At 36.4% G+C, this 19003-nt stretch overlaps 1 protein-coding gene across 1 annotated transcript in view; it reads left to right on the top strand.

Annotated features, from left to right (window-relative positions):
• Positions 1–18584, top strand: part of Epsti1 (epithelial stromal interaction 1) — an 89474-nt gene extending 70890 nt beyond the window's left edge. Inside the window, exons 8-10 of the mRNA XM_074043323.1 lie at positions 4520–4593; positions 9694–9793; positions 18127–18584. Of these exons, the coding sequence (XP_073899424.1) occupies positions 4520–4593; positions 9694–9793; positions 18127–18135 (183 nt within the window). The 3' untranslated portion in view covers positions 18136–18584. The remainder of the gene's footprint in view (positions 1–4519; positions 4594–9693; positions 9794–18126) is intronic.
• The last annotated feature ends 419 nt before the right edge of the window (positions 18585–19003 follow it).

Here is a 19003-nt window from a genome sequence, read left to right as displayed (position 1 = left end):
GCCTGGCATGCCTAGAAAATGGCCCTATTTGCAGCATCGTCGTCATTCACCATGGACCAATCGGTTAACATTTATAAGATGTTCTGTTCTTGGCATGCCAAGGTGGTCTTGTATCTTATCACTGAAGTGCCCTCTGAATGTAGGGGGTTGTGGAGCATAGTGAGAAGACCTGGAGAGCTTTTGTGGCTACACTCAAAACATGGAACATCTGTTTCTCTTGTGTGCCTCTCTTTCTTTGTATACCCACATCATTGCTTGAACTTATGTTCAGCAATGCAATTCTTTTTGCTTTGTATCATGGTTGTTTCTGGATCTGCCCCCATATTTATATTGTAATTGGAGCTTATCTGCCTCTGTACCCCCGGCATGAATCCAGGTGTCTGGAAAGTGGTTGGTGCTTAATAAATATGTGTTGAATAGCACAGGACTTGACAGGATCTCAGTTGTTGTCCATCATCTCCCCCTGCTTAGAGCATTTTAATTGTCTTAGTATCCCAAGCTTAGTACTTGGAACAAGAACAACTTACTTTGTATTTGTCCAACTAGATAGTGTACTTCCGTGTGAGAACCCAGTAAATGAATCAGGAATATGCTTATAAGACATGCAGGCACATCCTCAGTAGCTGTCAGTTCAGAACAAATTAATTAGTTGAAATTATCCTTTTTAGTACCAAAGAAAAGCTGGCCTCTCCCTAGTAAACACACTTTGCTAGTTATAGGATAATAACCAGAGTGCAGCAATGCCAGTCTCTCACCCTGCCATCTGGAGCAATGCTTTTGCATGGTGATGCTTCATCAGCTCCCTGCCCCCATTTCCCGCTGGGTCGTCTTCTCCTCTCCCATCCTTGTCTCTGTAATAGGACGATGTAAGTTGTCTTCTTCCCTTCCTCTTTTCTTCCTCCCTAGCAGTTCACAGTTTCATGATGTAGTGTTTTCTCTTTTGTATATCTCAAAATATTAAAAACTATATATTTACTGTAATTTTTAAGTAAAGGAAAACATAAAGAAACAGAAATGGCCTCCCACATGGATAGTGAATCCATGCTGATGGTATGAGGAAGTGACATATCCACGTGGTTCAAAGATTAAAAAACAAAACCCATATCTGACATTAAAGTGTTCTTCACCATGTCCACTACACTCCAAGTTTCTCTACCCAGTGATAATTATGGTTAACATTTTCTCATGTATTTTTCCATAGCATAAAACATTTAAAATATGAAACATATCAACATATAAAAGTTGGAATGCAAGGCTGGTGGAGTGGCTTCAAGCAGTAAGAGCACCTGCCTAGTAAGCGTGAGGCCCTGAGTTCAAACCTTAGTGCTGCCAAAAAAAAAAAAAGTTGGTGCTGCCAAAATAACAAGTTGGAATGGATATATGAATATATTTCCTATTTACACAGAAGCATCCCAAGGAAATTGCTCTGAACTTAGCTTTTGTCATTGAATTTTTCTTTGACATCTCTGTATAGATCCTCCTCACCTATAGGTGAGGAGGTCCTCTGCCTTATTCTTTTAAACTGTTTCATAGTAACTTGTTGTTGTGGATGGTCTTACTTATTGTACCTTACTGGTAGGCATTAAGATATTCCCATGAACATTTACAGTTTTGATTATATATCTGTAAATATCCATATGCCTCTGAATACTTCTAAAAGGGAAGCATACATTTTATATCTTCATGGTTATTGCTAAATTGTCCTCCAAAATTTAAATTAGTTTTCACTAATTTGGATCCATCCTCCCAAGTGTTTGAATGCACTTGATTCTATGTCAGACTTTTCGGATATTTGCCAATGTGTTAGAAAAAAATTTTGAAGACAGGGTCTTGCTATTGTAGCTCAGGCTGGCCTTGAATTCTCAGTCTTCCTTCGGTCTCCCCAGTGCAGGTATTACAGATGTGGCCACCATGCCTGGTTTTGATAGAAAAATTGTGTCTCACTGTTTCAATAGATATTTCTTTGAGTAAAAATGATGACCATTTTGAATTTATAGGTAATTTATATTCTATGTGTGAACTACCTGATCTATCCTTTGGCCCTTTTTCTGCTTGGTTGTTCTCTTTCCCTTATTGGTTGTGTAAGTTTTTAATTACTTCCTCAGGTCTCAGTCTAAAATAGTCACCAAGCCATTGAGTCTCATATCAGTGTGGTTTAATCCTGCATAAGATGGACTAGATGTATGCCAACATATAAAAGTTGAAATGGATATATGTATATTTCCTATTTCTATGGAAGGATTCTCAGAAGACCACTCTGGACTTGTTTTTGGGTTTCCTTTCTCTAAAATGTAAAGTTTAGGGTTGGCAGAATGATTCAAGTGATAGAATACCTGCCTAGCAAGTGTGAGACCCTAAGTTCAATGCTTGGTACTGCCAATTAGAAAAAACAATGTTTCTTTCTAGAATACAAAGTCACAGAGCAAGACTCTCATTATATGTTGCTCACCTTTGTAACCTATCATGTTGATCCAAGCCTGACTCATAATAGGCACCCAGGTATTTGTTCCATGAATGAATGGAAAAATGTATTAGCATGTGTAATAAATAGCAACATTTTAATTTTATTTATTTTGACTTTTCTTTATAATATTTTATTGAAACGGTAATTATGGGTTTTGTTTATTTTTAGTTTTTTGTTTTTTAGCGGTACCAGGGTTTGAACTCAGGGCCTCACCCTTGTTGATTCACTTTGCCAACCCAAACTATGAACTTTTAATCAGCCAAATTTATTTATGTTTTCCTTTTTATGATTTCTGGACCTTCCTCACTCCTTAAATTTACCTATGGATCCTTTGAAAATGTCTATGATTTCATCTTTTAGGTTCAAATCTTAGACTTCTATAAAATTTATTTTTATTCATTAAGTAAGGGATCTAGTTTTGATTTTTCTTTCAGTAGTTACTTATTCCAGCATCATTCAGCAGACCGTTTCTCCTGCATTGGCTTAACCCAACTTCATGATAAGTCACATCTCCACGTGTATTAGGTCTCTTCCTAGTATCAAATTGTTTAATTACTAAGTTTCATGATACATTTTAATGTTTGGTGGGTCTGGTTCTTTCTAGTCTGTTTCTTTTTTCATGGCTATAAGTGCTTACTTATTATTTCTAGAGAATCATTTTGCCAAGTCTGAAAATGTTATGTTCAAATTATTTTTAAGGAAAATGTAATAATATGCATATAATCTATGTAATATATATGTTGTATGGTTCTTTGTGTCACATTTCAGAGCTTAGTTTGTTCAGAGTTGTATTAAACTCTGAACAGGCTGGGTACTGTTTCTTGGAAAAATGGGTTAATGAATATGAAAAGAATTAGCATTCTAATTCTAATGAAGAACTGCTATGAGTTATCCTTATTCCCCACTGCTTATTTTGGATGCATCCTGCAGAAGATAATTAGCTACAAACTAATAATTAACTGTTCAGTTCTTGACAAGCTACTTAACCTGTATTTCTGATCCTCTGTTTCCTCAACTTATATTATTTCATTTATTTTTGTTTACTTGCCTACTTTTGAGAGTTGTTGTGAGAAACTCTGAAATATTAGATGACCTTTAAAAAAAATTTAAAAATGGGATGTCAATATGAATTTTTGAGTATATTTTATCCTTTTCACCAGGAAGTTTGGATTTTAAAAATAAACCAGCCACTATCACTGTTTATTTACAGTATGTTTATCAGGATGTGACAGTCTTTTCTCTACTAGAAAATCTCTTTAACTCAAACACTGATTTATGGTTTGGGCCTAATCTTCCCTCTGCTTCTTTCTGTCTTTGAGATAGAATTAAAACTCAATCTGCTCAAGGTAAACATCTGGGTATTAGAGAAGTCCTGGTACTTTGTTTTTTTGGTACCAGACTATAGACATAGTAACTGAATCTGCAAGAAGTTGCTCCTTTGGAGAAGATAACCAGGATGTTGGAAGCTAGAGATTTAGTTATAGTAACATTGTCTATTTGAAGCAAAGTTTCCTGTGGAGGTAGCCCACCATTCCGCTGGTATTACAGGTGACCAATCAGTAATAGGTAAGTGGTTATTCTGCAGGATGGAGAATGCCTTATCAATAGAATTGCACTACAGAATTGAGTCTAATATTTATTTGTAAGTTACAATGAATTTATTAGGAAAGAAACGCTAGAGAAATACCAATAGTATTGCATGCTTCTCTTAAAGGAACTAATTTGATTTGTTTTACTTTGTAAGACACAGATGAATTTGAGTCACATCGTGTTTTCTTCTGTGTATTTTACAACTTTTGATGTAATTTCTTGACCATGCACATTGTCTTTTTAATTTAACAATTTTGCACTTACAGAGCTATTGTTTGACTAAGCCACAATTATTTTTGCTACCTACTTATATAGGAAAATAATTTCGCATCCAAATAGTACTTAAATAAAAACTTCAAAAGTGAAATATTGCATAAGCTAAGTTTAAATATGTAATTGATTTGGGTGTCTTTTGTACAACCGTGTTAATTGAAAATCATATTTTAAAACTTTTATTGTTCCTAGAATAAATTACTGGAACCTAAAAGACAGCAGCAAGAGGAAGAAAGAGCCAAAATCCATCAAACTGAGCACAGGAGGTATAACTGTCTAATAAAATAAGCATCTTTGGTAAAATCAATTACTTATAAAGTTTTGCAGTGTTTTAGGAAAACACTACAGTACTAATGTTAAATATGATTTTGGAATCTAGGTCATCTTTAAATCTTTGTTATCAGGTCATGGTGCATGCATGAATTATAGCAACTACTACATACTATTTACACACGTGTGTATGTACATATATACACACACGTGCAATATCCAATTTTTCTGGATGGATGGTATTATAAACTTACATTAGGAAGCTGAATCATGCTATCAGTCTGTATGGTTATTTAAACTTCATTTAATTTGTCTTCAATGGGGCAGAGCAAAATAGTTCTTTGAGTTGATGTTTTACCATTTGGAGACTACTTTAGAATAATTAGATTAGTATAATTGTTCAACCAATACTTGGGTACAGAAGTTCAGACAAACACTTATTATTTATATTGACTAATGCATCAGGGGGAAAAAAATCTCAAGATAATTTTTAATTTTTAATAGTGTAAGAACTCGTTCTCTCCATTTGTAACATCAGGTGTAAGCATTTGAGAGTGCCCAGTAAATACCGTGCTAATGTTTGGACAGTTCTGATAGCTACCACATTGTCTTGTCATTGTTGTGCCAGGGTGTCCTTGGGAGGAACTTGGGTTGAATTCATTTCAGGTGTGCTTGAGTGTTGTAGGAGAAGAATTTAATGCAAAGGTTTTCATGATTTAAAGAGGCAACTTCTTCTTTTGAAAGTAAATGGCTTCTCTTATGTAGTTAACCTTCCCACCATCACTAAAGCGTATTTTTGAGTTGTGGTGATTTCACTTTATAAATGAAAGACTTTAAAATGATTCAATGAAAGCTCCTAGTTCTGAGGGTGCCATGGTAGATGGGTGCTGAGGCTTTTTTGGCTGGATTGTTGTTCTTCCATAGTCTAGTCAAAATAGTTTTAAGCTGGGCATGGTGGTGCATACCTGTAATTGTAGCACTCAGGAGGTGGAGGCAAGAGAATTGAGAGTTCAAGGTCAACCTGGGCTGCATAGAGAGTTCCAGGGCAGCCTGAGCTACATAGTGAAAACTTGTCTCAAAACCACAATAATAAAAGAAGTCTTAAAATGTCAAATGAGAATTTATGTTTTTCTCTCTTAAGGAAACATCACAACTTTGAGACAACGGTCAGGCTATTTTATTGGATAATCTGGGGGTAGAGGTGGGGGAGAACCTTTTTATAATAAAGTAGGCCATAAATTCATCCAGTCCATTTTATTGGTTTTGTTCATTTTCTCTCTAAAAGACTTTCTATTAAAATGATATCATATTTGTATAACACTGGTTGTTAGTAGTTGCCAATTATTTCTCTGGATTTCTGGGGATTAATTGGATTAGAAAGCTTTAAGCATCTTAAAGATAGTGATGTGCTATGTTAACAGGCCCTGTTGCTAATAAATTAATCTTTGATGAGAACCCAGTGGAAGTACATGTTATTTGAATAGAGGTAGAAAGGATAACTTCTTTGTTATAAGAATCTTGACTCTCAGATTCTCTAAATTTATTTCTATACAGCTGAGTATCTAAACATTGGCAGGGCTGTTTATTTTCTATATCTTGTTTTCTCTTTCATTGATTCTAATTAAATGTAGATTCAAATTTAATCCATGAGGAAATTTCCCTGTATGATTAACTCAGTAATCCGTTTTGAAATAATTGTCTTTAAACTCGTATTGTATGTTTTTAATTTTTGAAGAAAACTTACATTTGCATTGTCCTTAAAGTTTACAGAGAGCTTGCCCATGATAGCATATGAGAAAACTCATTTAACAACCTCTTGATGAATGAAATATTGGTCTCTAGTCTTAGTCAGGGAAACAACACAAACTATATGGTATATATATAGGTGCTCTCCAGGGGCATAATTTCACTGGAGTAGAAAAGGCAACATGTTTCCTCCTGTTTGGAAGTTCACATAGCAGAACACTCAATCCTGAGTTTATAATAGAAAGCTTGTAGGATTTCTTACAGGCTTTTCAATGAATCTTATAATGAGGTTGAGCCTGAACCTGCCCCAGAGCCTGACCCAATGTAACTATTTGAGCAAGAAAAGACAAGTAGGAACTCTAGAGAGAATAGACAGAGAATGGGGGATGGTGAGGGGCGGGTGTCAAGGGCTTGAAAGGACCCGGGTTATGAGGTGAACACCAGAATGAACTGAATTGATTTACTGAAACTTGGACCATCTCTAAATAATAGTTTTTATCATCTGAATTAACCCTCAGAAGAAAACCCAGAGCACAAGTTTGACAGCAATAAAATGTAGGTGCTATCTATAACAGTAATCAAAAATATAAACTGAAATTGTTTCTTCCTGTTTGGGTTCTTGATAGGAATTGAGAGGAATGATCTCTTTACAAGTCACCTCTGCGTAACCCATGCTGCAGAGGCCAGGCAAGTCAAGGACACTTGAAAAGCATCAAGGAGAGCTCAACCACTCTGACCCTCTAGTAACTTATGCTCAGATGTGACACATCACTCTCCTTCGCGACAGACCAGTCACTACTAAGTGGTAGTGCATTTTGTACTCACCCCAGTAGGGCTTTTATGAAGCAGTTACTGGTTATAGTAGTGGGCAGAGGTAGGGACCATGTGCCTAGAAGGTTCGTTCATTGGATAAGTACATTACTAGGGTGCCCTCTGCCAAGGCTTTGTTACAGGTACCATGAATGGGGTCAATACCACAGAAAATGTCCCCAGCCACATGGAAATCATAATCTGGAAGACAGAAACAGAAGACAACAATTCAACAGCAAGGTTTTTTTCAGATGGTGATAAGTGCCATGAGGACTATATCACTGAGTGATGTTACAGCAGCAGTTGGAGGTGATAGGTGACCAAAGAAGGCCTCATGGAAGAGCTGTCATCAAAAGACAAGAAGAGTCAGCCAGGCACATAGAGAGGAGGGAAACTTCAAAGGCTTTACTGTGGAAATGAGGGTTGGAGTCTGAGTTCCAAATGACTGTATTATAGTTGGTCAGGAAGAGATTGATATGCAATGCTGTAGAAAAAGTAGATTGGGAGGAGGCAATGTGAGATTGTGTATGCCGATGGCTTTACTCCTAGGCCAATGGGAAGTCACAGGAGTGTTTCCAGCAACAGGAAGGCAAGATCTCCTTTTAATAACTTGGGAGGTAGTTGTGATGAGAATGAATTACAGAGGGTGGAGTGGAGACTACTTTCAGGAGAGGTGGTGATGATTAGAACTGGAATGGTATCCATGGAAAGAAACCAGTGAAGTCAGAATACATTGAATAGGTAGAGCAGACAAAACCTCTGGTGGTTTGGATGTAGGATGGAATGGGGTTGGGGATGCTGAGGGAAAATCACTAAAAACAACCCCAGCAAATAGGTGGCCGCTGCAGAATACCATTGATGTGTTGCTTGGAAGGTGGGGGGTTAGGTTCCAGTTTCTCTTTCTTAGTATCGAACTCTGCAGCTCAGTAACATACTGTACAACCTGCTTGCTGAGAGATTCGAAAAGAAAACTTACACATTGAGCTCTGCAATGAGCCAAGCTAACCAAAGTACCATCTACCATATGGTACTTTGGTAGATTTTCACGGTGAGAGGGGGAAGACTATCAAATCTGAGATGGAACCACTGCCACGTAGGACTTGAAGTTGTAGAGAAACAGCAACTCGACCCAGATATCAAAATGAGTCAAAACACCATTGGCACCTTGGCTAGCTCTGAGCAAGCATAGACAAACAGCGTTCAGTCTTTGATTCTGCCACTCAGCCCTTATTTTCCTAAGTTCCCACATATGTAGTAGTCAATTACTTGTAGTCATTCACTATGACTATATTCTGACAGTCTTCCAGACTGAAAAGGAGGCTGATAAGAATGGTTACTACTTTTCCTTCTTCCCATAAATATGTAGTGACTGCCATGAGCTAGCACTATGTCTGCCTCCAAGAAAGCTTGCAGTCTTATTTGCATGGTCCCAAAGGAATCCTTTGCTATTTCTCTAGCTTCCAAGTCCCTAACTCTACTCAGCCATGCATAGGCAATTCAGAGCATGATGTTGAAAAGTTCATAAAACAAATATTTAGAATGATTAATTATAAATATTATTAACCTATAATATTTATAATTATTAATGTCTGAACTCCCAGACAGCTCTCTCTCCATGTCTGTGATTCCTCATTCATGGATTCAATCAACTATGGACTGCAAATATTTAGAAAAAGTATTGTGCCTACACTGAATGTCTACAGATTTGATTTGTCACTATTCCCTAAAAAAAAACAGTGTAACAACTCTTTACTTAGCACTTCCATTGTTTTAAATATTATAAGTAATCTATGGATGGTTTAACAAGTATATGTGAGGATACCTGTAGGGTATATGCAAATATTATATCATTGTATATAAGGGACTTCAGCATTTGTAAATTTTGATATCCATGGGAGTGGGGTGGGGTGGGGTTTCTGGAACCAATCACTCATGGATACTGAGTGATTAACATAATAATAACTTATAATTTATTAGTAATTCAGAACTTAATTTCTAAAATTGCTTCGAATATGAGAGAACATTAGGGAAATATGCACCAATTCCTTCTCTTGAAAGCTTTCAAATATCTTCTGATGTTTCCCTTTCCCTTACTCTCTTCCTTCTACTTTCCATTTACAGGGTTTACTTCAGCAAGACTGGCAGTGGGGTATAGCACAGATGAGAATGATGCCCATCTTACAACAACAGTGCCACAGCAAATTTTGCTGTTTCTTCTGTTTTGGTTCTTGCCAGAGCATCTATCTTTCCTCAACCTCTGGGTTTCATGGCCCTGAGGGGTACAGTTACTTAGGTGACCAAGGCTCTTGCCTGAAGTTAAGAGTCTGTGCCCCCTTTGGCTTGTGGCAAGACTGGTGCCTGTTCCATGGAGGACTGTTATCAGGATGCCTTGTGGTGCATGGAAAGAGATTTCTGTAGATTCCTCCTAGGCTGAAGGGAGGAAGCAATTCCCAGTCAGTTCACATAGCACATTAGAGTCTCAAAAATCTCTTTCCCTGCAGCAGACTTTCTACTTACACTCATTTTTCATTGTTTTAAAGGGTAAATAATGCTTTTCTAGACCGACTCCAAGGCAAGAGTCAACCAGGTGGCCTCGAGCAGTCTGGAGGCTACTGGAATATGAATAGTGCAAACAGCTGGGTGAGTTTTTTTCTTTTCTCTTAAAAAAATCATCTTTCGAACTTGAAGAATAAAAACAATGAGAATTTTAGAAATATGTTGTGGCCTTCTCCCCAGATATATATGTATTTTGAGATGCTGTTCAGCTGTGTGATGGGCAGTCAGCCAGGGTGATTACTGTAAATTCCACAATAGCTTCTGAGAGAGTCCTGATTTCAGCTCTGGTCAATCACAACAACAACAAAAAAATGACACCTGCCCTTTGTTCTCAGCATGATTGCTTAGACTGGAGGCTTTTTTATCACCCCTTGGCCAGACCTACAACAAAAATAAATGAACATTTTTTTCCAAGAATGTTTTAAGGGAAATATGGTTATAAAAATAGTAAGCATTCTTCTTTAGTAATGTATTCCTTTCAGTAAAACTAGCACATCAAAGAAACTAGTATTTAATTTTTCTCTACAAAATGACTTTTAAAAAACCCTGCAGTAAAAGTCACTTTAAAAAAAAAAAGAAATGTCCTTACATATTTTTGTGAAAAAACCTTGGACATATATTATGTTTTAAATGTATTTTGTGTACACATTGGTGAACCAGCACCAAAACTTCAAAATGTGTATGATTGTGAAGATTGCCATGTGTACAGACTCAAAACTAATTATGTTTTATAGGTTAATGGAAGCCTGAGTGCATATGTACTACTCAAATATATACATATATATTTCTCTCTGTATACTTCTATACATACACATGCACATATATTTCTCTCTCAATATCTAGCTATTTGTATATGATAGGCATATAGAAAGATCAGACAGAAATCTTTAAACAAGCAAAATCCAACAACAAAATAATCAAGTGCTTGCTAATCCAGAAACTAGAGAAGATCACTCTTTAATAAATGATCAAGGGCTGGCAGAATGGTTCAAGTGATAAAAGTGCCTGCCTAGCCAGCATGAGGTCCTGAGTTCAAACCCAGTGCTGCTAAGAAAATAAATAAATAAATAAATAATTGAGGAGGAAAAGATGGTTTTCAAGAAGTCTGATATGCATGCTTCCTTGGAAGACATCTAGTAGTAAAATAGATGGATTTTATAACTGTATACGTATTTAACATAATTGAAATAAGCAAACTTGCAGAGAATGCATCCTGGTTGTATCTATTTTTCATAATGTATGTTTATTTGCTGTACTATGGTATTCTGAATAGGGATGACATGGAAGGAGAAGATAATCAAAACACAGTATCTTTGCTTTGTGTGATACAATACACAGTATTGACTTATTCATGAGAGTATGTGAGTAGGAGTCAGATGGAAAATGGGACATTGTGAGTCAAAGACATTATCCAAGCTCTATAACTTAACTGTAAAATGAGATTGGAATTCAGATTTTGGTCAGGACTTGAAAAGTCGCTGTAGCTTTATCATTTCTCTACTTCTTAACAATTTCTAAATTCTAGAAAGTGCCTTATAAAAGCATCTGGGATTAAAGGGCAGATGATGGAAGCATGCAAATGCTTACCACACGGGATTCAGCTAATGAAATAGGGATATGGCAAACTGGCCATATCCTATCAATTAGGATAGACAAGCCTTAGAGGGTTAGCCACAAATCTCCACTTAGGCTCCTCAACAGATCAAAGAGAGGCCCGGGATTTTTTCCATGATGTAATGGGGACAAGGACTGGTGAAATTTTTTAGTAGGACACAATTAAAGACAACCAAGTCTTGAAAAAGGACAAAATAGAATGTCTAGGAATAAAAAATATAACCTTTGAAATTAAAAACTCAATGAATTTATCATAATATGAGAAATACAAATTAAGAAATAACCTAAAACACCATTTCTCATCTATTATTTGGCACAAAACCAAAAGATTGACAATATAGTTTATTTGCAAAGCTGTGGTGAAACAGGTACTTGACACGTTATTGGTGGAAACGCAAAGCAATGCACATACTGTCTAGATCAATTCGTTAATGTCTTCCCTTAAAATAAAATGAGGCCTGTTCATATTAGAGTAGAGGCTTATTAAACTTTCAAGGAAAAGTTCATCTCAAATATCTGTAACATTTTTCTGTTAAGTGAAAAAGAAAGAAGTATTCTTCAAAATGATTAAGCAGTCAAATGTGACTTTGGATTAAAATCAAAGATAGTACAGAAAATTTAAAACAGAGTCTCAGTCATAAACATAGGTCCAAAAAACTCACAAAATTTTTACAGATTAAAAGAAAATATGTCCTGCTTAAAGTTGGATTTATCCCAGAAATGCAAACTTGATTTATCACAAACAAAATGCAACAAACTACAACTCCCCCCACACCAAAAAAAAAAAAAAAAGAAATTAAGATAATTTGCCTGATAAATTATAGGAGAAATTCCATATGATTATTTCAATAGCTACAAAGACAGCATTAAGTAAATCTGAATGTTCATTTGTGGTCAAAACTTTTAGTAAAGTATGAATAAAAAATGAAATTTCTTTATACAGTGACAGGATCAAAGCTCCGTAATAATAAAAATACATCTAAAACATTTCCTTTAGGTCAGATATAAGGATTGAAGAGGGAAAAAGTACTTATAAGTTGTATTACAGGTGATACAATTATCTACATAGAAAATCTATGAGAATTCACATTCAAATTATTAGAATAAATAAGGACTTAGTGATGTTGGTCGATCAATATGTAAAACAAACCTCATTTCTACACATTGGGAGTAAGGAATAAACAAGAACCCTAATAAAAAGATTCAACCAAAGATATCAGGACTTTTTTTTTAATGTTGGTTTAAATTTTAAAAATTTTTACTTTTAACCATTTTCTTTATTAACCGTGTTCTTGTAGATTGCTATTATTAAAAAGATGGTTTAATTTCATTTTCTCCCTAAGTCTTTTAAGGTATAAGGTTACTAAGAGTTTTATTTAAAGTGGTATTATCTAAATTTGGGTTTTTGCAAAGGTTATTTCAAGATACAAATTAAGGTCTTAAAGCTTGTAAGTTTTAATTTAAAGTTTGTCTAAATATTTTCTAAGGTCAAAATTTAAAGTACTAATGTGTATTTTTATTGTTTATTCATTTATTCATATGTGTATACATTGTTGGGCCATTTCCCACCCCCCACATGCCCCTTGCTTCCAGGCAGAGCCTGTTCTGCCCTCTTCTCCAATTTTGATGAAGAGAAGACATAAGCAATAATAAGAAAGACAAAGTGTTTTTGCTAGTTTGAGATAAGGACAGCTATACAGAGAGATTCCTAGCATTGCTTCCACGTATAAATGTGTATTACAACCTGAATTGGTTCATCTCTACCAGATCTCTTCATTACTTCTCGGTCACTTTCCCATAGTGGCCTCTGTCAATTTAAGAATACCCTGTTCACTCCTCTATAGTGAGCACATCAACTACTTCCTAGTTTTAGGTTTCCTTCCCTTTCCCTATTCCTCCTATACATATTCTCCCCTTAGTGTGTGACCCATGTCCAATAATATTATTGCATTTGTTTTAGATCTAAAGTCCACATATGAGAGAGAACATATGATTTTTGGCTTTCTGAGCCTGGCTAACTTTGCTTAAGATGATGTTCTCCAGTTCCATCCATTTACTTGAGAATGACAAAATTTCATTCTTCTTTGTGGCTGAGTAAAATTCTATTGTGTATGAATACCACATTTTCTTGATCCATTCGTCAGTAGTGGAGTATCTTGGTTGTTTCCATAACTTGGCTATTGTGAATAGCACTGCAATAAACATGGGTGTGCAGGTGCCTCTGGAGTAACTTGAGTCTCATTCCTTTGGGTATATCCCTAGGAGTGGGATTGCTGGATCATATGGCAGATCTGTTTAGTTTTTTAAGAAGCCTTCATATTGTTTTCCAAAGTGGTTGTATTAGCTTACATTCCCACCAGTAGTGTAAGAGGGTTCCTTTTTCCCGCATCCTCGCCAACATTTGTTGTTGGTGGTATTTTTGATGATAGCTATTCTAACAGGAGGGAGGGGGAATCTTAGTGTGGTTTTGATTTGCATTTCCTTTATGGCAAGGGATGGTGAGAATTTTTTCATGTGTTTTTTTGCCATTTGAATTTCTTCTTTTGAGAAAGTTCTGTTTAGTTCAGTTGCCCATTTCTTTATTGGTTCATTGATTTTAGGAGAATTTAGTTTCTTAAGTTCCCTGTATATTCTGGTTATCAGTCCCTTGTCTGATGTATAGCTGGCAAATACTTTCTCCCACTCTGTGGGTGGTCTCTTCAATTTAGAGACCATTTCTTTTGTTGTGCAGAAGCTTTTTAATTTCATGTAGTCCCATTTGTCCATCCTTTCTCTTAGTTGCTGAGCTGCTGGAGTTCTATTGAGGAAGTCCTTGCTTATACCTATTGTTTCCAGAGTATTCCCTGCTCTTTCCTGTACTAACTTCAGATTTTTGGGTGTAGATATCAGGACTTTTAAGAAATTATAAAACTTTTGTAGGAAGACATTAGGGAATAAATAGTTACACCTTGTCAATGGATAGGGAGAAGCTCTCAAATAATCTTTAGATTCAATTAAATTATAGCCAAAGCAAAGAACCAGGAGCAGCTAATTCACTCCTAAAGTAGTATACACGAAGACTTAATAATTTAGTATGGTATGCAGCTGGCACTGGCAGGCCAACCGTATGTGGAGTTCTGACAGAGAGGTTAAGCACATCCCCTGCAGTGAAATAGACTCTAACATGTGCTGTTGAGACATTGACTATCCATCTAAAACTAGGTCCCTTCTTCACTCCATTCATAAAAATCAACTCCAGGTACATTAAAGCTTATAATTAGAAAGTCTTGGGCTGGCGCATAGCTCAAGTGGTAGAGCACCTGCCTAGCAAGTATGAGGCCCTGAGTTCAAATCCCAGTACAAACAAAACAAAAAATATAAATGGAAAGTCTTTTTAGATTTAACAAGAAGATTAATGAGCTAATAAATTGAGCTAGGCATTTCTATACACTAACAATGAGCAAACTGAAAAAGAATGTATGAAAACAATTCCATTTACAATAGCCTCAAAAAAAAAAAAATCAAATACCTAGGTGTAAACCTAACAAAAGATGTGAAAGACCTCTACAAGGAAAACTATACACTTCTGAAGAAAGAGATTGAGGAAGACTATAGAAAGTGGACAGATCTCCCATGCTCATGGATTGGTAGAATCAACATAGTAAAAATGTCTATACTCCCAAAAGTAATCTACATGTTTAATGCAATTCCCATCAAAATTCCAATGACATTCATTAAAGAGATCAAAAAATCTACCGTGAAATTTATATGGAAACACAGGAAGCCATGAATAGCCAAGGCAATACTCAGTCAAAAGAACAATGCAGGAGGTATCACAATACCTGACTTCAAACTATATTACAAAGCAATAACAATAAAAACAGCATGGTACTGGCACAAAAACAGACATGAAGACCAGTGAAACAGAATAGAGGACCCAGATATGAAGCCACAAAACTATAACCAACTTGTCTTTGACAAAGGAGCTAAAAATATATGATGGAGAAATAGCAGCCTCTTCAACAAAAACTGCTGGGAAAACTGGTTAGCAGTCTGCAAAAAACTGAAAGTAGATCCATGTATATCACCCTATGCCAATATTAACTCAAAATGGATCAAGGATCTTAATATCAGACCCCAAACTCTAAAGTTGATACAGGAAAGAGTAGGAAATACTCTGGAGTTAGTAGGTATAGGTAAGAACTTTCTCAACGAAACCCCAGCAGCACAGCAACTAAGAGATAGCATAGATAAATGGGACCTCATAAAACTAAAAAGCTTCTGTTCATCAAAAGAAATGGTCTCTAAACTGAAGAGAACACCCACAGAGTGGGACAAATATTTGCCAGCTATACATCAGACAAAGGACTGATAACCAGAATATATAGGGAACTTAAAAAACTAAATTCTCCCAAAACTAATGAACCAATAAAGAAATGGGCAAGTGAACTAAACAGAACTTTCTCAAAAGAAGAAATTCAAATGGCCAAAAAACACAGGAAAAAATGCTCACAATCTCTGGCCATAAAGGAAATGCAAATTAAAACCACACTAAGATTCCACCTCACCCCTGTTAGAATAGCCATCATTAGCAACACCACGAACAACAGGTGTTGGTGAGGATGCGGGGAAAAAGGAACCCTCTTACACGTTGGTGGGAATGTAAACTAGTACAACCACTCTGGAAAAAAATTTGGAGGCTACTTAAAAAGCTAGACATTGATCTACCATTTGATCCAGCAATACCACTGTTGGGGATATACCCAAAAGACTGTTACTCCAGAGGCACCTGCACATCCATGTTTATTGTGGCACTATTCACAATAGCCAAGTTATGGAAACAACCAAGATGCCCCACCACTGATGAATGGATTAAGAAAATGTGGTATCTATACACAATGGAATTTTATGCAGCCATGAAGAAGAACGAAATGTTATCATTCGCTGGTAAATGGATGGAATTGGAGAACATCATTCTGAGTGAGGTTAGCCTGGCCCAAAAGACCAAAAATCGTATGTTCTCCCTCATATGTGGACATTAGATCAAGGGCAAACACAACAATGGGATTGGACTTTGAGCACATGATAAAAGCTTTAGCACACAAGGGAGGGGTGAGGATAGGTAAGACACCTAAAAAACTAGTTAGCACTTGTTGCCCTCAATGCAGAGAAACTAAAGCAGATACCTTAAAAGCAACTGAGGCCAATAGGAAAAGGGGACCAGGAACTAGAGAAAAGGTTAGATCAAAAAGAATTAACCTAGAAGGTAACACACACGCACAGGAAATCAATGCAAGTCAACTCCCTGTATAGCTATCCTTATCTCAACCAGCAAAACCCCTTGTTCCTTCCTATTATTGCTTATACTCTCTCTACAACAAAATTAGAAATAAGGGCAAAATAGTTTCTGCTGGGCATTGAGGGGGTGGGGGGAAGAGGGAGGGGGGAGTGGGTGGTACGGGAGGGGTGGGGGCAGGGGGGAGAAATGACCCAAGCCTTGTATGCACATATGAATAATAAAAGAAAAATAAATAAATAAATTGAGCTAGGGAAGTATTTTGTAAGACTCCCAATATAAACCAAAAAGAAATGATAAATATATCTACATTAAAATTTTAAGTGTGTCAAAGGACACCGTTCAGAATTCAGAAGAGAAAACCATAAGCTAAGCTTTTATTCAGGATGTGTTTTGCAAAAACAAGCAGAACAAAGCTGGTATATGGATTATATTGCCAGTCTGTCATTTATTTGTAAGTTGATAGATGAAGATTGAGCTTCCCAAGGAATGTGAGAGGAGAGCAGTGCCTCAAATCACAGATGAGGCTTGGAGGAAGCATTGGAACCAGCCAAAAGCCACAGAGACAAAAGAGAGGAAAAGGACAGAAAACTAGCACCATTAGTTATCAAATGATGACTGAACTCCATGATGAAGACCACGGAAGAAACAGTTTCTTGAAATGTCATCTAGACACTTCAGCAGCAGCTGCTGATAGTATATGTTGGGTAGATAAACAGGATTAATTTTTTTAATACATTTTTAATTTAAATAACAGTTCTATATTGATTAACATGTACATTTATAATTGCATTTGTCGTTTAAATTGCATTTTTTCCTAGAGTCCTCCATTAGGTTTTGTGAGACATATAGGTGTCACTTAAATTATATTTTATCTGAAAACAACAGGCTGTGGAAACTGTAAATCCTATGCTTGAAGGGCAGTTAAACATTTGCCATGACCTATGAGGCCACCTGAAATTAGTTTCCCGGAGTGTTAGAGAAAACAGCAATTGTGTGCATCTCACATGTAGCTTGACCCAGTAATGTGGAAGGCTTGATGGAGATTTCTTGACCCTTTGAATACAGTGGGGGTGGGACTCATTAGTGTGCCTCCCTACCTCAAGGTCCCCCTAGAAGTCACCTTCCTGCTGCATAATGCAATGCAACTCTACTTGATACATTTCCATTTAAATTGCTGTGCTCCACATTGTGTTCATCCTGTCCTTGCTATAACTGGGGGGAGGGGTGTGTGACAACATTTGTGAACTCTATTATTTGTGGCCCATGTTACCTATCTCAGTGATCACAGCCAATAGGACATCATTGGACAAGCCATCACATTCTTGACAGAGACTATGTTGTGACTCAAACGCAATGTTACTGAAAAATTAATCCATTTCACTGGTACTTTAAATCATTTAAAAAAAATGGTCCATTTTAGCCTGATGCAGGAAGAATATTCTTTCAAGAAACTTCATTTTGAACTACAAAGGCTCTGAATTTTATTTGGCTCCTTGTGGTAATTTCCTTTTTCTTTTTCTTCCAGGATGTATGAGGAATATTTACTGCCATCTGCCCTTTGACAACCTTGAGATACTTCATGAGATGCTTTTCCTTAATGTGATTTTGCTCAGCCTCACTGTTTTCACCTGAATTTCAGCTGCCTGTTCATGCAACTGAGCAGTTCGCGATGACCAGTTTCTCCCCATTAGTTATCAGCTGATGACTGAACTCATCTGTAATCTCTACTGCCAGCCAAATGTTACATTATTTTTCTAATTAATGTAATTAGATCAATGTTAGTGAAATAGAACAAAGAGGAAATCACTTAGAGCTATGGGTGTCACAGGCTTGTGATCTCTAAGTGATGAACTATCTAATTCTCAGATCAAGTTTGGGGAAAAAGTCTTTTAAGATTTTAATCCCTACTTTCTTAGCCTAAGCTATAAAAAAATTTCTCATATTCTTGTGAACAAATTAATAAATTTTAAGCTGATTTATAAATGGGTCATTTTAATTTTTAATGATTAGTCATTGTATTTTTTTTCTCTCTCCCTTCAAGGGTCTCATTTTAATCTTCCTTTTGACAGTCCAAATAGATCAAGTTTACTCACAAATCATGATTGAATCTTACTTTGTTCTTTACATAGTTCCACTGGTTTTCACAGTTTATTTCCTGCAAGGTCAATGTTTCTATAAAGATCAACTGGACACGAATGCAGACACCTTATGTGGTTTGTAGGTGTGCTGGGAACTTGTCTTTTCTTTGTTCTATGCAACCTATTTCCACATGTTAATTAAATAGGCTTTCCTGTCAATTTCTGTGACCTTGACCCAATTCATATAACCTAGTGTACAAGAGTATTGATTTTCCATTCTTTGTAATCCAGGCCCTTGTCCCCCATGTTGCATGGGGAAGGCAT

Source organism: Castor canadensis, chromosome 10 (genome assembly GCF_047511655.1).
Source record: "Castor canadensis chromosome 10, mCasCan1.hap1v2, whole genome shotgun sequence".
NCBI lineage: Eukaryota > Metazoa > Chordata > Mammalia > Rodentia > Castoridae > Castor > Castor canadensis.
This window is presented reverse-complemented; position numbering and strand designations above follow the sequence as displayed.